Raw genomic sequence first — 25,524 nt, forward strand, 5'->3', positions numbered from 1 at the left:
ACTCTGGCTGACAGCACTAACAAATAGGACTCCATGGGAAACCGGTACGGCATGATGGAGATCAAGCTGGGCATCGCATGCTGTACTATTACTGTATGTACAACCACTACATATCACAGACCACCTTTTAAAGCAAAAACTGAATGGTTTCAGTGAAGCAGGTATACATTAATAACAAGCAGAAGTTGCACTCCTAACTCAATGTCTATTAAAGGGTGTAACAAAGCATACAAATAAACCATTACAAATACTGTACATGAGCCACCAAATACATGGTGGCAGCTAAGGAATCAAAAGGACAGCCCTGAAAATAAGATCATTCATCATGAAATAGGGAATTTACAAGTCTCACACTCCAGCTTTGAGCTCTGCAAACAACTACACCCATGTTTCCCATATATCAGATGCCTTTACCGAGGGAAGTTTACTTGTTTCTTAGAAGCTACCACTTTTACAGTTTGATCAAGAATACATGAACACTCACGACCCTTCAAATGGAAGAACAGCTCTTCTGAAAGAAGTGCCACAAGACTAGTTGATGCTGTATCAAGTAGATCTTTTGACCACTCATGACCTCTTTCAGCTAACATGGAACAGAAGTTCAACCAGTATAACATTTTACTTGACTGCAAAAAAAAAAAAAAAAACAGCCCTGTTAACCATGAGCATGTCCTCCTGGATGCAGGCACACAGCCACTGCTTATCAGAGTGTTTCTTCCCAATAGAGGACACAAATATTTTGTAATGAATAAATGACCCAGTCTCCTCAGAAAGGCATTTCTAAGTCATGACTAAAATCGTGCTTCCAGGCAAAAAACATAGCTAACATGACGCTGAGTATGGCTGCCAACCACAGCTATGAATCAAACCCTTAAAACTTCCACCTCGACAACAGGACTGCCTTAGGTAATTTACATGCATAAACATGACACCGTTTACTCTACAGATATTTTTACAAACACTATAAATCATTAAAAGTCAGTAGTGCCAGACACATTTACCTGGGAAATTTAGAATTTCTGTTTCAAATAGTTGTAAGAAATGTACAATATTCATTCTCCTCATGAAAGACAGGTTCTATGGGAGTGAGGAGGGCAAAGAAGAAGAAGGGGGGGGGGGGAAAAAAAAAAAAAAAAAAAAAAAAACTTCCAGGCAGTGGCCACAGCACACCCACAAGTGCTAATATACTCCAGTGCTGAGTTATGATGAGCTGCCTGAGGCCATGTCATAATACAGGGCAGGTAGCTCTCCTTCCAGGGCTGCAGACAGAAATACATGTTATCCCGAGAGTGACTAGCCGTCCCTCCTTCAGGTAACAACCTTAATGGAGGTGGCCAGGTTTAAAATCTGCTCAAACTGCTCTCTGCCAGAGTTAGGTCAGGAAAACAGCTGTCGGGAATATTTCTTGGGGAAGTGAAAGAGGTCAAAGTTTCTCCTGCGCTGCACTAGGGGGGCAGAGGAGCAGGCTGGTCCTCATCTGAGTCAAATTCCACATTCTCATCCTTTATCCAGTTCCCACTCTTGTCCTGCAGCCATCCTGAGCTGAGAGACAGGCAAAGCACAAAACTGAGCACAGTTCTAGTGAATGTGGTCTATGCATAGTTTCTATTTGTACACACGTTCATTGTTCAAAAGTGCCACTTTAAAACTTTAACAGCAATGGATAATTTCATTTAGAAAGCATTTCAGTCTCATGTGGATTTTTTTTTTTTTTTTTACATTTGATTAATTTCTTAGCAACTCATCACATTTTTGCTAACTGTTTTCATCCCTCTCCAATTACAGGGAATTACCTTTTTAGTCTGAGGTAGTGCTCCAGCTCACGACGTCGCTCTGCCGTTAAAGAATTTGGCTCAGATTGTGCAGCGTGATGGGTCTTTCCTCTGTCCAACATCATCTTCTTTTTCTTAGGCAGAGGTTGTCTCTGCTGGACTGCTGCAATACACAGCATACAGAGGACAGTTCTGACACTGCACACATGACAGGAACACCTCTAATAAAGTGGTGCGAAGTAACCTATTTCAGAGGTTGCTACCTGTTGTGTTGCTGTTTTGAAGAAGTGTGGTTCTTTCTGTACTTGACCCCCCAGCTGCTTCATCAGATGGATTCTGGTACAACAGTGAAGGCCTTTTGCAAATGGGACCAATACTTGTTGATCCCTTTTCAGACCTGGTACTTATACTGTGACAGGAATAGAAAAGATGACAAGTTAGCGTGCAATATAATTTAACCACCTAAATAAATCTAAGAAACAAGAACATGAGCTCATCTTGTTGAACAGAACCCAATAGTAGAATGGTCACTGGCAAAAGAAATACTAACCTGTAAAATGTACACCTCTACAATCCCAGAAAATGTTACATAAATGAAAATTATCAAAGCACAAGGTAATCAAATTAATTTGTTTATATTTAGTTTCAGAAAGAGACTTACTGCATTCATGTAGCCAAAGCATGAATGATTTTTTTTTTTTCTTTCTATTACAAAAAGCCAAAAATTCCTAAGAAGTTTATGGAAACTTACCTGGTCTTATGACAACTGTTATAGGGTGTTGATTTCAGCAATGCATGATGGGTGATTTTTCTAGTTTCTGTGAGCAGAGGAGCAGGATTAGCATTTTCCTGTGGAACCAGAAAGGAAAATTTCATATAACTCCTCCGCATACCTTGCGTACACAAATACACACCCCCTCCAACTGCGAACAGACCCAATCTACCTCTGCAGGACTTAGCGCATGTACGGCTTCCATGTTTACATTGCGCACTGCACACTTTATATATGTACATAAATCCTTGTTTCTTGGATTTTTGTACTAATAGTAATTTTTGTAAATTTGTGATTTATGCCTTGTGTTTTCACTGTGTTTTTCTTTCCTTACGTCCTTATAATTTGTCATAGGCTGCTGAGAGGATTCACAGAGTAAGAATTTTATTGTATGGTGTAACAAACTGTTTACTGTACACATGACAATAAACTCTTGAATCTTGAAAAGAAAAATCTAAGAATTGGTATAGTTCACATAGTGGACACAGATTGCAAATAATGTTTGCATTATAATAATTATACCGTCTATAGAGTGTGTTAAACAGAACTGCTCACATCTTAATAGGCTTTTGCTGTTTCTCCCTGTGGTTTTAAATGTTTCAGAAGTAGCGGTTTTGCTGTTATACATTGCTACAGTTGTCCTGAACTTCAGCACAAACAGCACTTTCACTGTAAAACAGACAAAGGGTGCCTGATGGTTAACATTAACTTTCCAGGAAGACTTTACTTGAAGGTTTGGTGCCCAAGAGAAATTTAACTGACAGTTTCATGTCACTGTTCCACTGAAGACACTTCACCGAAGCTACAAAACCAATGCAGGAGTAACAAGGCACTGGTTACCTCCCTGTGCTCCTCAGCCTGGATGTAGTCCTGATGTCGGCGTTTCTCAACTTCATTCTGAAACCTTGCTTTCTTCCCATAAAACCACTTCAACCCTGAGATGGAGACAGAAATCTGCACCAACTTTCGCTTTGCCGATGCCCTTGCCCTACATTTAAGTTAATCGGCTTTACAACGACTTACCCAGTTACACAGCAAGGCATTCTTACTGTGTTTTCTCAGAGTAAGTAACTTGATCAAGGAAACTACAGCAGCAGGAGCGAGATTTGTACTGGACACTACAGACAGTAAGGGAAGAGCTCAAAAATGACCCAACGAGGAGATGCATTTGCATGTGTTTTTGTAACAGGGAGTTTACAGCAAAGTGCCACTCAGGGAACAGCTTTATTATTTAACTGTAAGGCTCCAGCTCACCTTCGAGGTGTCTCTTTCCCTGGCGGTGCAGAGCCAGCATATCCAGGGTGTCGAACACGGGCCGGTAGGAGCACACCAGACACGTGTATCTGGACACAGAACACGGACCCCGCTTAAGCCAACTTAGGCCCATCGTTCAGAAATGCCATAGTCTCTCGCAACGAGTGCAAAATCGGCCACCACCAGCCACTCTCTCTCTCTCTCTCTCTCTCTCTCTTACCTGCCATTTTTCATCAAGGCAGCTTCGTCCTCAGGGATAAAATTTGACAGAAGATCTGCAACGCGCCGTTTCTACAACAACAATAATCAATGAGTAACAGTAAGGGAACCAAATAAAATTTCCAACACGATAATTTTCAACTTCCCAAACACAAACAGACAGAGTACACTGACTGATCAGTGATGCTAGAACAAACCAGTCTTCGTAAACTGGCTAAACTCAAAAGTTCTACCGGTGTGCTGTATGCTCGCAGCGTAAACATATTTACAGCACAAACCTTAAGGATGTTCAGCTGACTTGGATCATCTCCTTCCCTCTTAAACGACATTTCTGTCGCAAAAAGTGAGCATAGCCTTAGCCAAGAAGCTAAGATTCAGGAACGCCGGAAGCCTTTCTGTAAAGCTAAGAATTGTGGGATTTCAGGCTTTAAAATCACGTGATCACGTATTGCATTTTTTTTTTTTTTTTTACATTTTTTTATTTGAAAACAAAATCTTTCAATCATCAGCGTGCACGTAGTCATCATACTATTGTCATCATGTATTTAATACCTGTATTATAACAACTATGAATAATTTAGGGGTGAAACTTTTAAAGCGCGTCAGTGTCAATAAAACCACATTTCCCATGTTACGTAGAAGTTGTCCTGCGCAGTTTTCGTCATCTGGAAGGTGACGTCAAGTGGATCAAAACATTTGTTATATTCAACAAACTCAACGCAGGCAGGGTATAGAAACTCGGAGGAATTGTTTCGGGGAAATATGTTTGAACTTAAAGCCTTCACTTTAAACAGCTGGTGAATTAAAGAGGTACCGCATGCATACTCATGTTGGGAGTCTGCTTGTACTTCAACTGTACGTACTACCGACTGGTGGAATCATTCAGCACGATTCCAGACTTGATTTCACATACTTTATTTCTGTTATTATTGTGTTATAACTGATGATGAGGGTGGTGGTACTGAAGGGTCGGGAGAAGAACTCAGAGTAACGGGGTGAACTGAGGCTACGGCGGGGTAAACCGTACTCAGTACTTGGGCTGCTACCGTAATTGCTGTGTAATTAAGTGTAAGCGGTGCTTTACTTTGTGCTCTTGACTTGAAGCTGCTGTCCTGCAGTTTTTCGAGCGAGAGAAAAACAAACAAACAAACAAACAAAGAAAGCGCCGCGAGAACCTCTGATTTCCGGAACTTCGGTGCGGACTCCCAGCCAGCGCGAGCTCAGAGTAGGATTGAGTCTGAGGAGCGGGAATGTTCCGTGTCCGAACTTCTTTTTTTTTGGCCTCTAATCATAGGTAAATGTTCACGTAGGAGCCTAGCAGCGCACTGATATCCAAAACCTTTGTTTTTGGCTAAGTTTTGTCCTGGGGGCGGCAAGTCAGTTTTAACTGGACTCGAGTCGATCGATCGATGTGTTCGCGAAAACCGAGCGAGTCAAGTGTTGAAGTCTTGAAGACAAGTCCCCGCTGCGTGAGAATAAAATAATTCATTCAAGTGTGCTGACTTTGAGAATAGTTCTCAGAAAACAATGATAGTTATTATATTTAATGATTAAAATTCGCCGACATCTGCGTTATAACTTGTAAGTGAACGCGTAGTGGAGTTTTGGTATTCACCGACCGGGTTTGTTGATTTATTCAGTGAATACTCTTACTTACTGTATCTGTAGTGTAGTGTAATACTCTACTAGTAAATAGGTAGACACACACGAAGGCTTTTATTTAACTTTTTTTTTCTTTTTTCTTAAAAACCTCGGGTAAGTACAATAAAAAGTGGAGACAAAAATATATTGCCTCAGACATTCAGTCAGTGCCGTTGTTGTAGTGTCCAGTCCCAGCAACAGCAGACAGAGGAGCTGTGAGCTGTGGAAGTCAAGTGCGCTCACTTAATGATCGGGCCTATGATACTCCTCCTGTGTTCCTGTGTCTCATATAGCCAGGGAACGAAATGATGAATGTCTGGGTGGGGAAATGCAGGAAATCGCATTTTTCTTCGCGTCAAACATTTTTCAAAAGAGACGAGTGATTGCAGAAATTGGGGGGGGGTTAATGAGCTGAGAAAGTCACCATCTTTGGAAATCTATAACACGAGCATTGCAGAATGGCAACCCAGTGTGTATAGAAGGAAGTTCTGTTAGCGAAGGCTTGTACTCTCACTTTCTTCCTGTCCCTCGTTTGCTCACGCACTCGCTCTCTCTTTGTCACTCTCGTGCTGTCATGCTCTTTGACACGACCTCTGCTTAAACTGTTCTTTCGAAACCTCAAAACCCCAAATGGCTGACACTCTCTGGTGACCGGTGGTTGTTATCTGTGTTTCCATGCAATTCCCCAATAGCCATGTGGCCACTGTGACGCTGATAAGCCGACGGCTGTGAGCAAGGCGTTCGGCCGAATCGATCAGATGTCGGCGGAGCGGGCTTCTCTTCCCGCCGGGGGGAAGACACGGGCCAAGTCCTATGGCAGTCTAGTGAACTCCTCCGTGTCTCCGCTGAGACAGAGGCGGCTAGAGCACCAGGTCCAACCAGGAGAGACGCTGCAGGGCCTGGCACTGAAGTACGGCGTGTCGGTGAGTGAAGATATGGCTTTTATTTACCAATTTACCTATTTATAACTGGACAGGGTGCTGGAGTTATTTAATAATTTGAGTTACTCATTGTGGTTATGTGAAAGTTGCCCCCCCAAAAAAAAAAAAAAAAAAAAAACGAGACTGTGAATGTGACCTACTCTTTTACAAGAGCCTCCAGGTTGGGTTGTATTGTTCTGAAATAACAGGAAAAAGAGTATAGTTTCCAGCAGCCTTCATCCAGTCAGCTCTGTTATCAGCTGCAGTATTATTGACTTAATATACTGGTCTGCTGGTGGTCCCATAGTTAACATGGCCTATAAGTCCCATTGTAGAACCCTTGACAGCCCATAGTGTCCACCTGTATAAAAGGGGCAAATGCTCTAGGTTGCTTTGATAAAGGCATACATACACATATACGCACAATGTCTACAACCACTTGTCCTGAGCTGGAGCCTAACCTAGCAAGACAGGGCACAAGGCTAAAGAAGGAGGGGACACACCCTGGATGGGACGTCAGTCTGTCGCAAGGCACCCCAAGCAGGACTCGAACCCCAGACCCACCACAGAGCAGACCCCAGGCAAACCTGCCGGGGCACCCCTTAAAGGCATATATATATATATATATATATATATATATATATATATATATATATATATATATATATAATATACACACACACAAACTAATTAATAGCAATGCAATACATTAAAAGTTACTTAACATTGGGATTGCTGCTTAATGTCACCAAAAAGGCATGTTGCTTGGCAATCATAGAGTACTTGCAAAGCATATACTTAATGAAATGTGTAATTTTTGGTTCTTGGATACCTGGTATAGTGAGATTCCTTGTTTTTTAGATGGAACAAATTAAAAGAGCCAACCGACTGTACACCAATGACTCGATATTCCTAAAGAAGTCTCTTTGGATCCCTGTGCTGACAGACTTTCATAGCTTTGACAATGGAGTTTCCCAAGAGGGCATGGGTCTGTTTGACACTGACAAGGAGCAGGAGGACTCTGGTGAAAACAGTGAGCCAGTCACCAATAAAGACAAGGGGCAAGCAGATGAGGAACAGGGCCCAACTGATTTATCGCCTATGGACTTCCTGAAAAGGATGGATGGTTTGATCAGCCAGTCCAAACTAGCAGCTGTTAAGAAGATCCAAGAAGGAGGCAAGGGGTAAGCTGACAACTTGCTGATCTTGCTTTTTAGAGGTGTATGCTGGCAAAATGTTCAAATTACCCCATTTCTCAAAGCTGGAATTCCAATTAGTGTCACCAAACTTTTTGTACCTAATTTATACTTGTGAGTTTCAAAAGACTTCTGTGATCACTTAAACTCTTAAGATTACAGAAATTGTTATATATTGCAGAATGAGATCTCGGAATTAATGTATTTTGAAATCTGGCTCAGAACAAACAAAAATTATGGTTAAAAGAAGAAAAATTAGGCTCATTTCCTTTGACTTTTTCATGTGTTAAAGCCTCACTGTCTTCCCCCCAATACACTTCAGCAATTTCTTGATTTGTTGCACGCTGCCCGTTCATGTGTTGTGATTTTTCACTGTAGTCTGTTATTGTTTGACCGGCTGGAATTATAGAAACTATTGATGTGGAGTATGATCATCGCTTTATGGAAAGACCAGCATTTGGTCTTAAGAACATTTGGTGTCAGTTTTTAAAATCAGGTAGCTCCTGTTTGAGGTGCTGCAGGTAATTCTTTATAGGAAAATTCTCACTATTTATCTTTGTGTAGATTTACATGTGCTGAAGAGTTTGGCCCTCATAATACCTCATCACAAAAGCCTGTGAACTACCGGGGTCCTGCTTCCTGCTCTGTAAACCAGCGGCCTCTGCTGGGAGCCGTCCCCCTGACCATCACCAAACGCACCAAGAAACTGAGGGACAGGGAGGATGAGATCTTTGAATTGTGATGTCGCAGGTATTGCACTGAATCTGCTTTTTGCACAGGTGGTGGTAGGTATGTCTGGTGTGACTTTCACTGAGACGACATCCAGACCATAGTGTCTTCTTTTAAGAGCTGGTCAGTAGGGTTAATTCAGTGAGGCTGTGTGCCATACTTTGGTTAGCTGATTCTTTTTAGTGCACATCTATTTTGGTTATCAGAAAATGTGAATAGTAAATTGCACACTGCAACATATTTTGGAGTATACATTATGGTCTGACATACTCAAAGACCCAGTGCTGAAAAAGTGGTTGTGTTTTGAACACTCTACTGCCTTGACACCCATTCCATTTTAAGTGAACATGAGTGACAGAACAAGTGAAAAGATTTGGGCATAAGAAGAATTAGTAAAATGTGCTTTGTATGTTGTGAAAGTGAACTACTGGTAACTTCTGAATAATTTAATAATGGTCAAAAATATAAAAATGTGAAAGATTTGATTTTTAAATCCTTATTACCATTCTTCACTACTTACATGGTAAAAGTTCATGTCCTGGTATTAGACGGTTGCTACAACTGGATGTTCACTGACTCTATCGTCGTTTTATCATCTTTGTATTTTTATCCCACACTGTCTTCCGGTCATTACATTCTTAATTTTGGTGGAAATGTCTCAACCTCTGTTTAAAAAAAAAAAAACAAAAAAAAACCCTGGATTAGTTAACAAGGTCTGTATGGTTAAAACTGTAAGGAACCATTTGTATTTTGATAGGAATGTGCGTAATGTTTGTTTTTTGTGTGTGTTGTAGAAAACCTACATTTAATTTGTGTAACAAACTACATGGGATTCTATGGGAGAATTCTTTGCTGTCACTTTTCCCTCTTTTGGGTCTTAACAGTTCTACACAACAGAAACCCATGACTGGAAGGGGCATTGCACTCTTAGCTGCTCATTAACACTAATTTTTATTTCTGGAATTGACTTTGTTATGTTTGCAGTGGTTCACATGACTGAATATTTCTTATTTTTCACCAGAACATTTTATTCTCAAAGCTCACCATAGAGACAAGCACATCGGGTGGTTCTCTTGCATTCTTATGGCTGGTTTTGTATGATCTTTGCCAGGTCTGGGCGATCCCGTATTGCCAATTGTATAGACATAAATTTTGGAAACTGCAGATACTGTTAAAATGTGTTGTTTATGCAACAAATGGTTGTAGTAATTTCTGCTGAGCATTAAATTTATTGTTGATTCAAATTTTAACTTGACTTGAATTCTGAAAGCCAGTATTCCCCTTGCATGTGTTTTTTGAGTGGATGAAACAACATGACAAGCATTCCAGAAATTGTAAACATGGGCTTTTGTTCCAAATGTATTTAAATACAAATGTGCAGTGCTGTATCTATTAAGTAGGTTGCACTGCTCATTTAGCCATTAAATATACCCCCCCCCCCCCCCAGTTTGAAATTTAGTGCAAGAGGAGCATTTTCCTTCTGCAGACCACAAAAATGACTTCTACTGAGAGTGAACTTTCCATGATGTGCCATAAATGTTTCTGGTTTACTGTTTCCAAGTTAAGAGTGTGTGTACTCACCTGCATATTATCAAAAGAGAACCATTCATGTGACTTGTTTGCCTCTTTCACATGTATAATTTTTTTGTGAGGGTTTTGTGAAGTTTGTGATGGTAATTATTATTAGTGATGCACTTTACATTAATGAATTATTGGGGGATTTTGAACTGAGGTGAAAGCAAATGTCTGCCTTTATGCAAAAAGGGTATTTTGTGACAAAGGACTATAACCTTCATGTGAGGTACTGCTCACGTACTCCTGCTCTTTGAGGCATAGTTGTTAAAACATAAACTTGAACTAAAGGTTACTGATTCAGGTTTTGGAGGCTGTAGTAGCTTAACCTGTGCTGCCTCAGTAAACTACAATTTTTTATAAAGGTTAAAAATTTAAAGTTGCTTTGGACAAAAGTGTTAATTCAGCAATAAAAAAAAAAATTGGGCTTTAGTCCCTTCTGACTAATGACTTGTGCTTTTGAAAGCCTGTCTTTGCAGCTGCTCACCAGTATCTCATTGTGATTCAACCGTGTTTATGGTCATGTCATGAGTCTTGTCTCCAGCTGACTCAAAGGTACTCTAGTGAAGCGTGGGTGCATTTTCTTTTCTTAATTACAGGAGTGTATGACCACACCTTGTGCTCATACCAGTGTAACCAGTGCTTATTTTTAGGAGGAATGGATGAGTCTCCCATTGTTTTAACTGTCAATTAACTGGAGGGTTGAAACATAGTACAGCGTACAAACTTCGCTCAAGTCTTGTCACAAGAGAACCCAGAAAATCTAAAATTACATGTAGTACAAACAACAGAGGGGGGGGAGAAAACCAGCCTTGACTTTGTCATATTTGGATAAGCTCTGATTACCTAAAAACTGGAAAGGCATTTGTATGAAATTACCTTTGTATGGTGTGTTTGCACCAAAAGTAAAAAAAAAAACAAAAAAAAAAAAAGCCTACCAAAGTTTGAAAATGGTTTCCCCCCCCCCCGCTCTTCCCATACCTGAGAAATAATTTTGATAAATGAGTTTCACACATCCCTGAATTTAAAGTTATTGGAATAGGGATAAAGAAATGTTTTATTTCCATTTGGCCAAATACTGAAAAAGCATTCAGTGTCAGGATTATGAAACACTCCACTCAGCTGGAGAGATGAGGTTTTGTCATTCAGTATTGTGGTACACAACAGACTATTGTCTACATACAGTAGATTTGCACATTTGGTTTTACATGCTACATATAGAGAGAGGTTCTTCAGTTTACAAACAATTGGGACCACAGGGCTATTCATAAAATGTTTTTGTTCAGTAGTTCTAAGTAATTTTTACTTCTAAATCATAATTAGTAAAAGCTTAATAGTGCTGACATGTCAATTTGCTCTTTTTTCCTTGCTGGTAAGGTTTTCTGAGAACAAGGATACTGTGGTAATAAATTACAAATTGTAAGAGTTACATGTTTTGCCACACTAAAATTAATACAAAATTATTGAAAACAACCAAAATGTTTCCACAAAGTCCTGTTCATTGTGTACTTCTGACTCATCACTAAATGATGTGCAGGATTCATCATCTCCACACTTTATTATGTGCAGTTTGGTCTCCATGGTAACAACACGCCCCTGACGCTGCTTTCCGAATGAGCCGCGCGCGCTCTCGAGAGCGGACAGGAGCTGTAAACAATGGAAGCAGGTGGAACAGGCGGCTGCCGCACTTTCTCTGGGTGAACTTTACTGCCATCTGTCGGCTCAGATGGGAAACATGAATCGCTCCACAGCAAGCAGAAATTTTGGAAAACAGAAAAGTGAAGCAAATATGCAAATAGAAAAATAAATTACAGGTAAAAACGCTTCTGTCTTCAAAAATGAGTAACGACTGTTTGCAGCACAAGTAGCCAGTTATATACATTTTAGTCATGGGAGAGGAGACATTGATAATACATACAGTACCTAGTTACAGCACAAGATGGCAGTGATGTTCTGCACACTATTGTAGTTATGATTATTGTTGATAAAAGCTTTAAATTGCTCAGTCAAGCAGTGCATCATACTGTCAGCCCTTATGTTGAGTGTTTTCTCTGTGAAGACCTTTTCAGTTTTTTCCTAAAACAAATGTTGATCTCCCTTTTTAAAGACAATTCACATCCTTTGGTTGAGAAAGATGTCAGCTTGAAGAAATAAGTTGTGTTTTTATTGTCATGAAAATATATAGACAAAAACTGAGGTGTTTTGTCTGCTGAAAGCAGGAGGTGAGTTCCCTTTTTTTCCAGAATCAGCTTGCAATTTGTATACTCCTGATCAGAAGTTTAACTTTTCACAAAGAGAACAATCCATAGTCACAGCTCACCACACAGCAATGGAAAAAAATTCACAGAGCTTGCACATTTGCCTAAAAAAAACTGATCTGTGACTTTGCCTTTAAAAGTATCAAATTAAATAAAATACCTTACACTGAAAACAATGTAGCTACAGGAAGGTTTTATTAATTTGTTGCGCTGATGTAACCGCTTATCATGTTTTCCTTAGTTCTTGTGCAGCAATGAATGGTCCTTGTCCTCCTGTCATTGCCATCCCGTGGAATTCATCACCAGTGTCCATGTACTCATAAGGGCAGCCACATCATAGCTTGTCCTCCTCCAGCAGTTTGTTGAGGCCATTGCAGATCTTGGTGAGGTTGGAGCGAAAGGGTCCGTCTGGGGAGTACAGAGTGGTGAGCAACTCCGGGTCGGAATAGTGGTTGAAGACGTGGTTGATGCGCCCATGGGATTTCGGAGTAAGGTGCTTGTCTACCAGCCTGAGCAACATGTCTCGGCATTCAGTCAGGATTTCTGACATCACAGTCTTATCAAAGGTGAAATCCACCTAGACCAGAAGGAAGGAGAAATGAGTCAATTTGTCATTGTTCCAGAAAAGGCAATGGTGCAACAAACTAGGAATCATTGCTTAGTTTTTATTTTACAGAATTAGGTAACTGGTATTCTTCATTTCAACATGAAGACAATTTATGAAATTTCTAACCGCTGGGAAAAAAGTGAGCCAAATAAAAAGAAAACTATAGATGTTCAATCCATAAGTGGAGTACTGACAAGAACATCGGTGTGTGCAGTCTGTATGGGTTCTTTTTTTATTAATTGTTACTTTATTTTACTTTAGCATAAAAATTAAATCTTTAAATAATATAAGAATTTAGTTTCAATGTTGGGGACAGCTGGTATTGTTGTGGTTAGAGCTTGCTGCCTTTGGACCTGAAGGTGTACCTAGCTGTAGTACTCTTGACCAGGATATTTAATCTAAATATCTCCACTAAAATTACCCAGATGAACAAATGGGCAAATAATTGCAGGTCCCTTAAATAGCTTTGGAGAAAAGTGTCAGCTCAATGAATAAATGTGGTCGCCATTCTTTGACTTCAGTTATTTGTAATGCAACCGTTTCCTTTGAAAGTACCTTGAAGTAAGGAGAAAATGCTACCTTGCAGCGATGTTAAGATCTTTTAAACACAGTCTGCTCAAGATAAGGAGCTAGATCTTATTTTGTGCACTTAGTAGTTATGACCTGTGGAATGGAGGAAGGTTAAGGCTACCTCGTAGAAACTGATAGCGGTCATAGCGCCCTGATGCAGCTTCTTTCTGAAGTCCTGGGCCAGGATGAGCTCCTCTGTGTTGAAGCGGTTGTGGCGGTAGAGTACGCTGATCTTCACTGCCACCTTGATCAGGTCCTTCACCACCTTCTGGGCCTCTGTGCGGTTTCCCGTGTATTCCTTGGACACTCTGTAGAGCTCGTCCAGAATTTCACTGCTGGTGTCATCAATGAACACCTGCGCCATGGATTTGCTCGCCATGTGGCTAAGGATCTTCTTCTGGACTTTCATGGCCATGTCCTTTGAGCTAAAGGACTCCATTGTGGCTTTGGGGCAGAAAAGGTGGAGGGGAGAATTAAAATAAGACATAATTAGTATAACACAATGTTGATGTAAGGAAAGTAGATCCCTTTACTAGGAAAAGGGAACTGGCTTTGTGACTTAGACACAATGATCTCATTCCTCTGACAGTCTGATCAAAATCAGTGTGTGAATGCTGCACTTTTTTATTGTTGCAGATAGTGTTCAAAGTTGCTGAAGAGGACAGCAGAGGAACACAATGTATTTTCTTGCTTGAAATGTGGACTACTCCCATTCGTCTTAAAACACAAGCACTGGGCTGTATTAAGACGTCTTGGTGGTGCAAGTAAATGCGGCAAAAATCAGCCCTGAACCTTCACGCTGGACTGCAAGTTGTGTTTTTAGCTCCCTTCTCAAGAATTATTGTGATTGCACTTTGTGAGTGTAAAATGTCTCTACTAGAGCTACAGTGCACCAAAGAATGTTTTTGTTAGAACGCCAAGTAGAAATCACATTGTGCTTTTTGCTATGATAGCAGGCCGGAGCGCTTGAGGAATGACTCCACAACTTTAATGGATATTTACATTTGCAGCAAATTGCCAGTAAGTGGTTGTCCAGTGTCTGCGGGAGCATCATGGTTGTTGGTGTTGGAGTTCTGTTTGGATCACCAACATTTTGGATTTTGTTTATGGACACGGTCAAGGGGACAGAAAGTATGACTCAGGCCACACAGTGTTTATTTGTCATGGGGAACATGCTGTGGCCGTGGGGGGAGGAGCTCGATGGATGCAGGACAGTTAAAAAGTCACATGTGCAAAGAACTTTCAAGCAATGCCTAGACTGCTGACTGCATCTCTGCTTTGTTTATCCTCTTTCACAACTGCATGTAATCAAATTTTGCTGGAGCAAAAGCACAGAGAACAGCAGTGCTCTTGATTTAATGGAACATCAGAAAAGTCAAAATATTATTGATACGGAAGGCAACGAATGTTTTGCGGGACATGTATCAACAACATGGATGAAAACACATCCGTACGCTGTATTCTGGAAAAAAAACACAAAAAACCAAACTTTTGATCTGGAGGTAGTAACACTGGAAATGTGTATTTTCTGTCCTTTTGAACGATTCAGCTGTGAATGATCTGTTAACCAAATGCTGATCCAAAACTCACAATGAGCCCTTTAAACATCTTTGTGAAATAATCATTCTCATACGCGACGACTGCTCTTAACATACTAGAAGAAAGATGTTCTCCTGCAGCAGTCTTAGTTTGAGGCAGAAAAACCTCTGAACTCGGCCGTCGCCGCATTGCTGTCGGCTTCGTAGCATCCGTTAGCGCTGCGTGAAATAAATCAGTTTCTCAGAAATGTGTTTATTTGCGAACGAGGAAACAGCCCAGAGTGACGCTCTGCACGGCAACATATGCATACACCTTTCAAAGCACATACCGAGTTATGTTTCGCACGTCCACACCCACTCACAGATACACACACGCGTTGCTCTCATTCACACATTTGACGTTGCTTGTTCTCTCTCGGTGGTTGCCTCTCCCTCCACAACTCGTACTTATTCCACCAAAGAGACGAGGACTCATAGTCGCTCACGTCGAATCGGGCACCTACTGCGCCGTGTGCACACGCCGGCACAAAACTTTACTAAAGTCAGTTGCATATAATAATGGTTTCTCTGGCTCGCCGATCAAGACACACACTTCAGAGACATACAAAATAGCACGAATTCTTAATGCACTTACGTACCCTTGGCTCACTGACGTTAACATGAACTTACATGCCTTTCCTAAACGCGGCCCTGTTGTGACAGAGCTCCGTTGCTGTTGGATTCTCTCACAAATAGCCGGTGAATATATTCTTACAAACACTTTGATTAACCCCTTAACTTACCAAGACAACTTTACATTAGTTCATTTAGCTCACACTTCTTTCCCCAGAGCAACTTACAGTGTTATTTACAATTATTTACCCATTTTTACAACTGGGTAATTTTACTGGAGCAATTCAGGGTAAGCACCTTGCTCAAGGGTGCTACACCCAGAGGTGGGAATCAAACCCGTGACCTTTGGGCCCAACAGCAGTAGCTGTAACCAGTATACTACCGACTGCCCCGTAGAGCTGCCCTTTCCCTATATTCCCAGATAGAGAAGGCAACCTATCTGTAGCAGTCCTAAGCCAGCATGGAGAACACAGCCCCTGCCCTACTTGCCCTTAGCATAAAACATGTCGGAGACCTGGTCCATCTCACGGAACAGGCAACACCAAGCATCCCTTACGCCAGTGCCTAACCTGTCGTGCCGCAACCGAAAAGGCGCGGGAAGGCTGAAAAAGTAATAGCTCGCATACTCACTGGAAGTAGTCGGTTACCCGACGTCCCATTTTTGTTTTGCTGTATCTGAGAGACGCCCTGTGAGACCCATGGGGATGAGATGTGAAAAGATGCACCATAGGGGCTTCGGCCGAACACCACCGAAAGCCTCAGGTGAGTTGAAAAAACACTCATTATTTGAGATACACACACAGAGTGTGTAAACAGCATCAACTGTTGCCCAGCACAGACAGTTTTTTTTGTTCTACCCCGGTATGAAACTGAGGAGCAGTAATTTGACCTTTCAGTTATTGGGGGCAGGTCAATATGAATAAGTGCAACTTCATAAGGCAGTGTTAGTTGTGCTACTTGTTGCGCTTCATACGTTTTACCTCATTCCTTTGACCTAATTACAGTACTTATCGTCACCAGAGATGAGCAGTGTAGTCAAAAACAATGACTAAAAATAACATTGCTGCAGCACAGTTTTTTTCAGAAAAATACTTATTTGTCAAAAAATCTACTTGAGTAAAAGTACAAAAAGCATCAGTGCAAAATACTGTGAAAGTATGAAGTTACTCTGATACAAATAAGGCTTTTAAATGTTGTATATAGATATATAATGTTATATATAGCTATAACTGGTTGGGAAAATATGCGTATCTATGTGTCTATAAATAAATATGCTGTATAAATAAAATGGGATATTGTAAAATACAAAAAATATAAAATACATTAGTGACCCTTATTTAGCTCTTTGCACACTAAGCTAATTCCAGTTGAAACATTTACCAATTTACACAGCTGGGTCATTTTTACCGTAGCAGTTCAGGGTCAATATGTGGTGAAGGGCACTACAGCAGGACCAGGAATCATTTTTGGCTCCCTGCTGCTAAAAATGAACAGTTCCATCATTCATCTGCCATTTAGATGGTGTTTTCATCCAAAATGCTTACAACTGCGTAGACATTTATTCAGCAGGTGTTTATACTTGAGCACTTCTCATTTAAAATGTCATTCAGCAGTTGCACAACTGGAATTTGGGCCTTCAAGTTGTAAGCTGTGGTCCTCAACTGCTCCAGTACCGACTGTCCCGTAGTAACGTCCCGTGCTAATGGGCCCCGTAACAGAAAGCCACCCGCAAAGTAACGGTGTCCAAATATGTCAAGAATGAAACATGACAGTTAGTTCGGAAACTCGAAATCACAAGAAAGTTAAAAGCTAAAAAGTAAAAAAAAAAAAAAAAAAAAAAAAAAAAAATTCAAAAGTTAAAAATAATTAATCATAATCTATGATTACCATAAAAATTAAAGCTTTAAAAAAAATCAGCAATCTTGCTTTACACATTCAGTATAGAGGATTTGATTAACCAGCCTGCCAGCGATTTATTCATACAGCAATTTATTGCAACTAACTAAAAGCCGTCAAATTTAGCTACGTGAACGATATTCCACTGCTCATGTTGAAACTGACATTCTCTTTCGAAAGCGCACAGAGCTTGTTATTAGTGAATAGTTAACAAGCCAGCTTCAGGACAATAGAAACAAAGAAATAATACGATGCAACGTTGTAAAAGGTTTTTTTTTTTTTTTTTTTTTCCAATACACAGATCTACTCAAGCAAATTTAAAAAGCATCCATGCTAAAAATTACACTCCGGTACAACTTGTTGACAAGTATTTAATGAATAAGCCACATACAAGTAACTCCTTAAGCAGCTGCTTTTTACTACTCACCTCTGGCGATAAGTATGTTATCGGCTCATTAAAAACAATAGCTGCATGTAGAAACCACATTTATTTTTTATTAAAATTGCCCAACAAAGACCACTCACTTAACGTAATCATTTCTGTGGTAGAACAGCTGTTAGACGGTTAAGGATCCAGACTTGTAACACAAGGGGCCTGTATAGAAAGTAATGAACTGAATTTGCTGCAGTTTGGTATCTGTGTTATAAATTGCTGAATTTGTCTCATTGGAGAAAATACCGCCAGTAATACAATAATATTGTATTTTGCAGACTGTTCATAGATTAACTTTAGTCTTTATGGTTGCTTTATAAATTTATATACTGTATATCTATTTCTAGAGTGGGGGGTGTTGTGGCACAGCGGGTTTGGCCCGTGCCTGCTCTCTGGTGGGTCTGGCGTTCGAGTCTCACTTGCGGTGCCTTGTGATGGACTGGCGTCCCATCCTAGGTGTGTCCCCTCCCCTGCCATCCCTGTACCCTACGTTGCCGGGTTAGGCTCCGGCTCGCCGTGACCCTGCTCAGGACAATCGGTTTCAGTCAGTCAGTCAGTCAGTCAGTCAGTGTGTGTGTGTGTGTGTGTGTGTGTGTGTGTGTGTGTGTGTGTGTGTGTGTGTGTATTTCTATAGCCTATTCATCAGTCATGAAACATCAGATGAAATGTATAATTGGGTAGAGGGTTGACAGCCATTGGTTATTAAATGTAAATCAGTTCTGTAAGGCAACTGGACAATAAGATAAAGACATCTCATTGAGCCATATAGTCCTTGTCTAATTTATACATTAAATTGACACTGAACTTTGCAATAATTAAACAGTCATGCTGACAATTTATATTTTATTCCAAGAAATGGCAGAGTATGTGAAAACTTCAAATGAAAACACAAAAAAGCACACACACAGTCTGTAATCATGCACTGAACATGTTTCTTAACAATTTCTATTTTAAAGTTTGTGGTAATCTTTCCTCTGTGGTGTCTTTAAGCATCGTGCAGCTTCATTTCTTTATTTACGCATTGTGAGAAACTGCTTTCTCTCTGCACAGCATTGCTTGTCATGATCTGATACAACATCCTGACAGACCTCACAACCTGATGCCTGGCTGTACATTATGCATGTTAGACTTGCTTAAATCTTAGCAGTTTTTTTTTTTATTCACCCCTTTGCAAAGACGTAAACGATATTTGGTGTTATTTTGGTTCGTTTGGTTTAAAAACCGCTGGCTTGGTTGCTGTGATATGTATGATTCCATGAGTTGAAGGTGCGAGGTTCGCTGACAACCGATTGCCTGTTCCGACAGGCATGAGACAGAGGATTGCGCTTTAAGTGGTGCAGACAGGTTTCTACAAGCCATCCTCTTCAGTTCAGATTCCGCAAAGAAAGAGCTTTTGCTTCCATAGCTAAGCATCTTCTCGAGTTCAGACAGACATCCCTGAACAAAGAATAGTGGCAGAACGAATCTCACATGAAGTGTCTCACCTTGCCCAGTTTAGCAGTGACCCAAAGAGATGTTTAAAGATGTCAGCAGAGTTTTACTGTTGATCTTGTTTGTTTTTTAAATTTATGGAACTTTTGCTATTGTCTAATGGGAAATTCGTATGGGGATGCCTGAGATGCCATTGTGTTATGTGTTATTCAGAATTGCTCATATTGGCAAGTGACTGAGCCACTGAGGTAGTGTGGAATTCTGTATATTTAGATGTAAAACATCTCTAAAGGGCTCCGATTTTGGTATTTGACAGTGTCAGCACAAAAACAGAAGAAAAACTCAATGAGTTTGCATGTCCTCCCCGTGTCTGCGTGGGTTTCTCGGGGTGCTCCTGTTTCCTCCCACAGTCCAAGAACAAACTGCTCAGGTTCCCCATAGTGTCTGAGTGATGGAGAGAGTGTGTTCCACTGATGTATGGATGAGTGACCCAGTGTAAGTAGTGTATCTAGCAGTGTAAGTCACCGCGGTGTATAAGGTGTGTGGGCTCATAACACTACACAGAGTTCATTCAAAGTCGCTGCGGAGAAAAGCCTCTGCTAAATAAATAAATGTAACCATGTTGAACTTCAAACTGAATTTTGCTCAGACACTTGTGTAACAATCATCAGATTTCTTCACCACAGGATTTTTAAGCAGCTGGATACAGCTGGTCTTTTGCAAGGGGCTTGAAGAAGAGATGCCAGCGATTATTCCTCCGCGTTCCTCCCTGTCCAGCTAACATTCAGTCGTTACAACATTTTTCATCATTCGGCCATTACACAATAGAACTGCAGTCAAGGGTAATCACTGGACCAGCCTCTCCTGTCTTTGAACCAAGGTTTTTTTTTAAACGACTTTTTAAATCACAACATCTGTAAATTGAGGACTTTATTTTCTTGATATACGCTGACACTCTGTGCATATGATTTTTATACACAAGACAAGCGCCACATACGTTCGATCAACCGTAAACCTGTTGTGTGTTCTGAATGCATAGAAAGAAGCAAATATGCATTGATAAAATACATAGATGCTCAGTAGCATGTTTTTATATTGATTTTCCATCTTTTCCTATCTCAAGCTGGACTGAGAGGCCAAGTATCATCCTGGAGTGGAAAATGGATCATGTGGAAATCAGTGGTCTGGAAAAATGAGAATTGCAGATCTTGACTGAGTTACAGCAGACAACAGCAGAGCTCTTTGAGCAGTTTCCTTGTTTTTCTCATCTAAGAGAGAATATGTAGGCCTACTGTACTCTGAGGGTGGTACAGTGGGTTGAACTGGGTCCTGCTCTTGGGTGGGTCTGGGGTTCGAGCCCTGCTTGGGGTGCCTTGCGGCAGACTGGCGTCCCATCCTGGGTGTGTCCCCTCCCCCTCCAGCCTTACGCCCCGTGTTGCAAGGTTAGGCTCTGGCTCCCTGCAACCCCATATGGGACAAGCGGTTCAGACAGTGTGTGTGTGTGTGTGTGTGTGTGTGTGTGTGTGTGTGTGTGTGTGTGCGTGTGTGCTGTACTCTAAGAGTATGTGCTCTGATTCATTTTATGTCAATACATTCTTTTGTACAGTACGCACACATTGCCACATGTAGAGGAGATCATTATATCCTAATTAACCCGGACATTAAGGGGAATTCATTTTTTTTCTTACCAGATTCAGATGCTATTTTTAAAAGAAGTTACACCTTTCTCAGGGGATATCTCAAAGATCAGTAGTTGTTCTGCACTCTACCAAAAGTATGAATGGAAGGACTGGAACTGTCATCTAAACTGCATTTCTTCCATTTTAATTTGAAAATAATTTAAATGAATTTTGCAGAAATCAGAGTCCTTTGAAATGTTCTATGTCCAATACTCAAACATACTGTATTAAATACATACAGTACTTGTTTCAAAGTATGGTTGTTTCATCCTGCCACACCAGTGCACTGCTTACCTTGTTTGGATAAGACACAATACTACATTTATCATGAGAAAATCCCCATGTGTCATTATCTCTGAGAAATTCATTACCGACTGGAAGCTAAGTGTCAGACAGTGAGTGGAAGCTGAGTAAGACTGCGAACTTAAGGATGCTTTAAGTGAGGGCCAGATAGACTTTAGTGTGATTTCCTAACCTGTCAGTTGTAGCTAATTTGCAATGTTTACCGAACCTGGTGAGACGGTCTCGCCACGGTGCAAGGGAGCTGTGATAAAGAGGCACGGTTAGCAGATTACGTGCGGGTTAGGTAAATATTTAGCATACCATAGATGACTACAGCTGGCAGCCTGTAGCTTTCCATGCGGAGGCCAGCCCTGCTAACCTAGGGCCTTCTATGTGGAAAGAGCATCCTCCTATTGGGAGGGGGGGCAGGGTGATCAGAGGTCCCCTGCATTAGACGGCGTCAGGCTGCGCACCTCTCTGATGCGTGTCCGGAGCGACGTCAAAGCCAGTCACCCGATCGTGCGTTATTGTGGCTACCAGCCCGCAATGAAAGGAGCGTCCCTCAAAAGAAAGAGGAATTTTCTGGCTTTTCCTGCCACGGTTCAATACAAAGGACGACTATTTGCTCGACAAATGATCAGAGCACGGACAGATGTCGCAGCGCTCCGTCTCCAGCGCCGCTCCGCACCCTTTCTGACACAAGCTGTCGTCGAGAACTGGCGGGTAACGCACTGGCAAAGAGGCAATTGAAAAAGCGATAAAAAAAAAAATTAGTTGACTTTCAAACGGACGTCTTTGTTTTGACAAGAAGGAGGAAAAAGCACAATGTCCCAGTTTAAAAAGGAAGTGAAATTTTGATCGGTTAGTCAAATCTGCTGCGGCAAAGCATAACCGCAAATGTCTCTGCATGATGAAAAAACAGCATTTTCTACCTGATCAGTTCCGAAACGCAACCTGTCACATAAATATTAACAGATGAAAGTTTGCCTAATGCAAAATTATTTTACAAAGCATGAAGTTTATGTAATACATTGTACACTGTAGCAACCCACAGGCGTGATATGGAAGAACGAAAAATGAGAAACTTTGAAACCAAGTTTTTTTTTTTAAAAAAAGTACCGTTTCCAAGAAGCACCATCTGTTTTCACGTTTCAGGTGGCGCCTGCTTCAGCAGGACTACCTGTTGCAGAATCAGTCCAGGCAGGATTCTCCCTAAATCTCTCTAAATTAACATCTACGGCAAAGTAGACGCGTGTTAAATATCCACGCCACCCTGTGATCTCACAATTAAAGGTGCTTGAAAAAGTCCTGCTCTGCTCTTCCACCACGTGTTTTTTGCTCCTTTCCTGCACTAAACCAGCCTGCCAAATGCAATTTTTCATAGGCAAGGCTACCGAGCGTACGGAAAGGTCTCTGAGTGAGAAGACAGATGTGTTTGGTCTTACAGATGTGCTTGTGAAGGTGAAGGAGGGTGAAGTTTGTTGCGGACCTTCACGTCACCGCTAGCTCTGGCCATGTGCTGCCCAAGTGCCTCCGTCTTCCTTGCAGACCATGAAGTTCTGAAGCGCCTTACCTGTGGTTCTGTGGGTCCAGCAACCTCCTCCACGTCAGGCTTCTGGCTCCCCTCTATGCCCGGAACAGGTGTTAAACATTCAGTTGTAGTGTTTTAGGCGCTCCTCTTCTCTCCGGGTGAAATCAAACCCGAAACCCCCCGCCGCTGGTGTGATCTCCGTTCCTCTGTATGCTTCAAGATCTTCTGAGAGTTGAACTTCCTTGAGGAACTAATTGTTCAAGGCACGCCCCTGAATGTGAGTTTTTCTCTCTCCCACTCGTGCCCATACTCCACCCCACCCTCTCTCTCTCTCTCTCTCTCTCTCTCTCTCTCTCTCTCTCTCTCTCTCTCTCTCTCTCCCCTTCCCTCCCTCTCCCTCACTGTGTGTGTGTGTGTGTTTGCTGACGCGGTGGATTGCCTCTGCCTGTCCCAACAAGTGTGATCCCCAGAAAGAATTCAGCAATAATCCAGCGGCACAGCCCTGTGAAAGAGTCACAGCTTAACCCCTTTTTGTAAGGGCCGTTGCAGGAATGCAGGGACACTCGGCAGCGGGCTGTTCCACCGTCGACACCCCCCCCCCTCCGCATTTCCAGCTCCAGGCTATAGATTAGTCCACTCTTCCAGGTTGGATACCTTCGACCATCCTGACTGAGAGGTGTGGGTAACTGTGTTCATCAAGCTTGATTTACCAGTATGTCCTCTCGCCCCATGGGACTGTGGGCAGCCTGCAGTGCGTCTTTATTCTATTGATATTTACATTACATTTACCTGTTTAACTGGCATTGTTCTCCACAGTGATTTACAATGTGACAATACTCAGAATGATTTAACCTTTACAGCTGGGTAATTTTTACTGGAGCATTTTTAGAGTAAATAGCTCGCTCGAGAACACTTGTGCAGGAGGGAGGATTTGAACGTGGGACATTGGAGTACAAAGCGGCGGCTCTAGGCATTACGCCACCTGCTGGCCCTTGCAGATATAAGATGTAAGTACTGATATAAGGGACACATGCAGACTACACCAAAACACTTTAAGGCACACATAATCGTGAAAAAGTTGAGGTTTCGAGCAGGTGTACTCAATCTTCTGACTGGTACTACGGATGTGCGTGGGTTTGAGTCTGTGCGGTACTTTTTTGAGACGTGTTTTTTGGCTGTTATTATACACACAACGATATGTGAAAATTCAAGTAAGAACCTCCCAGAAGTCCGTGCAGGGGCATCGTGGGAAACGCCCTCAGAGCACCTTTCGGTCTTCCTTGGTGAAGAGACTTTATTGCCACTGCACACGGCAGTCCGATGGTTGTCTCTTGAAGTGAACGCGTGGATACACCGAGCATATGAATACTTAATGGAAAGGCATTAAATTGCTCGTGTCAGAGATGGTGAACGAGACAACATGTCCTGACTGTAAGACAAAAGCTCACTTTCTCTTTTTGGCTTTGTTTTCTTAATTTGCAATAACTTGGCTTCCAGCTGGCTTACTTGTAAACTGGGTATAATAACCTGGCTTATAGGAAACCGGGGCAGCTTGTAGTGTAATGGTTAGAGCTGCTGCCTTTAGACCCAAGTGCTACAGGATTAAATCTTACCTCCAGTTGCAGTACCCTTGAGCAAGGTACTTACCCTAAATTGCTCCAGTAAAATTACCTTTATTACCTGTATTCAGAGAGCAAAGAAATGCAAGACCGCTGCAGACAAAGAGACACTTGAAGAAAACTACTGGAAAAGGACAAAAAATTGCTAATAGACAGTGTACTTTATTTATGCATGCTGTTCTTTAAGAAAGTCATAATCGTTCACAATCATTTTGTGATTTCTTTGAACTTGCTGGTTGTGGTTACTGACCTTGTTTGTTTCATTCTGCTTTTCGTTACGTCTGACCTTCAAGAGCATGTTCCATTTCTGCGGCTTCAGAAATTGACCTTTCTAGTTCAGCTTGATTTTATTATTTTGTACCAAAACTACAAGAAGTTTCCAGAAACTCGTGGGAACAAGAGCTTTGAAGGTCTAGAGTCTTCGATGAAGAAAAATTAATTATCCAAGATTATCTTCCAATAAGGGGGGGGGGGGGGGGGGGTATGGTGGCGTGGCAAGCTTGGCCTGTGCCCACTGTCCAGTGGGTCTGGGGTTCAAGTCCTGCTTGAGGTGCCTTGCAATGGACTGGCATCCTGCCCTGGGTGTGTCCCTCCTCCCCCCCGGCCCCACACCCCACGCCACTGGGCCAAGCTCCAGCCTGCTACAACCCCACTTGGGACAAGTGGTTTCAGACAATGTGTGTGTGTGTGTGTGTGTGTGTGTGTGTGTGTGTGTGTGTGTGTGTGTGTATCTTCCAATATTGTGTGGTCTCACTGTCACATTCCAGGCAATGAAGCAGTCTCAGAGATGCATTGCCTAATATACTGTAGCTGTGTCATTCAGCAACATCTGTACACTATACATATGCGAGGCATGCCCAAATATTCTGCATTTGACATTTAACTTCTCAAAGAAATGCAGTGAGTAGGCGGGCGCTACATATGACATCCATGTGTACCAGAACTCGGCTAGCGGCAGCCCAACCCTATGAAGTTATCTGTGGAATGGGCCTT

General features: G+C 41.7%; 3 protein-coding genes across 6 annotated transcripts; 1 reads left to right on the forward strand and 2 right to left on the reverse strand.

Annotated features, from left to right (window-relative positions):
- Positions 1-1,106: 1,106 nt before the first annotated feature.
- scnm1 (sodium channel modifier 1) lies at positions 1,107-4,468 on the reverse strand. Its single transcript, XM_018764784.2, has 8 exons — positions 4,296-4,468; positions 4,019-4,089; positions 3,799-3,887; positions 3,385-3,479; positions 2,524-2,621; positions 2,036-2,181; positions 1,794-1,935; positions 1,107-1,542 (listed from the first exon to the last, which is right to left on the reverse strand). The coding sequence occupies exons 1-8, from the start codon at positions 4,344-4,346 to the stop codon at positions 1,446-1,448; spliced, it is 789 nt and encodes a 262-aa protein (XP_018620300.1). The 5' UTR covers positions 4,347-4,468; the 3' UTR covers positions 1,107-1,445.
- Positions 4,469-4,690: 222 nt separating this feature from the next.
- lysmd1 (LysM, putative peptidoglycan-binding, domain containing 1) lies at positions 4,691-9,939 on the forward strand. Of its 4 annotated transcripts, none has more exons than XM_018764785.2 (4): positions 4,691-4,872; positions 6,351-6,581; positions 7,440-7,762; positions 8,339-9,939. In XM_018764785.2, exons 2-4 carry the CDS (start codon positions 6,417-6,419, stop codon positions 8,514-8,516), a joined length of 666 nt encoding a protein of 221 aa, XP_018620301.1. In that variant the 5' UTR covers positions 4,691-4,872; positions 6,351-6,416; the 3' UTR covers positions 8,517-9,939. The 4 variants fall into 4 exon arrangements, with proteins under 4 accessions (XP_018620301.1, XP_018620302.1, XP_018620305.1 ...); XM_018764786.2 differs by having other exon boundaries at positions 4,691-4,827; XM_018764789.2 differs by lacking the exon at positions 4,691-4,872 and adding an exon at positions 4,926-5,311.
- A 1,137-nt stretch (positions 9,940-11,076) lies between these two features.
- On the reverse strand, positions 11,077-23,221 carry tnfaip8l2b (tumor necrosis factor, alpha-induced protein 8-like 2b). Its single transcript, XM_018764744.2, has 3 exons — positions 22,955-23,221; positions 13,632-13,954; positions 11,077-12,910 (listed from the first exon to the last, which is right to left on the reverse strand). Exons 2-3 carry the CDS (start codon positions 13,947-13,949, stop codon positions 12,668-12,670), a joined length of 561 nt encoding a protein of 186 aa, XP_018620260.1. The 5' UTR covers positions 13,950-13,954; positions 22,955-23,221; the 3' UTR covers positions 11,077-12,667.
- Between the last annotated feature and the right edge of the window lie 2,303 nt (positions 23,222-25,524).

The sequence above is a fragment of the Scleropages formosus genome, chromosome 18, assembly GCF_900964775.1.
Source record: "Scleropages formosus chromosome 18, fSclFor1.1, whole genome shotgun sequence".
NCBI lineage: Eukaryota > Metazoa > Chordata > Actinopteri > Osteoglossiformes > Osteoglossidae > Scleropages > Scleropages formosus.

Bases quoted from the DNA above. Each gene is read 5' to 3' on its own strand.
- scnm1 (XM_018764784.2), bottom strand. From the start codon at position 4,346: ATGTCGTTTAAGAGGGAAGGAGATGATCCAAGTCAGCTGAACATCCTT. The intron at 3,480-3,798 runs GTGAGCTGGAGC...TCTCCATCTCAG, and splicing joins GGGAAAGAGACACCTCGAAG to GGTTGAAGTGGTTTTATGGG. The intron at 2,622-3,384 runs GTAACCAGTGCC...CTGGTTCCACAG, and splicing joins AGGCTGAGGAGCACAGGGAG to GAAAATGCTAATCCTGCTCC.
- lysmd1 (XM_018764785.2), top strand. From the start codon at position 6,417: ATGTCGGCGGAGCGGGCTTCTCTTCCCGCCGGGGGGAAGACACGGGCC. The intron at 6,582-7,439 runs GTGAGTGAAGAT...CTTGTTTTTTAG, and splicing joins CACTGAAGTACGGCGTGTCG to ATGGAACAAATTAAAAGAGC. The intron at 7,763-8,338 runs GTAAGCTGACAA...ATCTTTGTGTAG, and splicing joins ATCCAAGAAGGAGGCAAGGG to ATTTACATGTGCTGAAGAGT.
- tnfaip8l2b (XM_018764744.2), bottom strand. From the start codon at position 13,949: ATGGAGTCCTTTAGCTCAAAGGACATGGCCATGAAAGTCCAGAAGAAG. The intron at 12,911-13,631 runs GTAGCCTTAACC...CTTCTGGTCTAG, and splicing joins CCGCTATCAGTTTCTACGAG to GTGGATTTCACCTTTGATAA.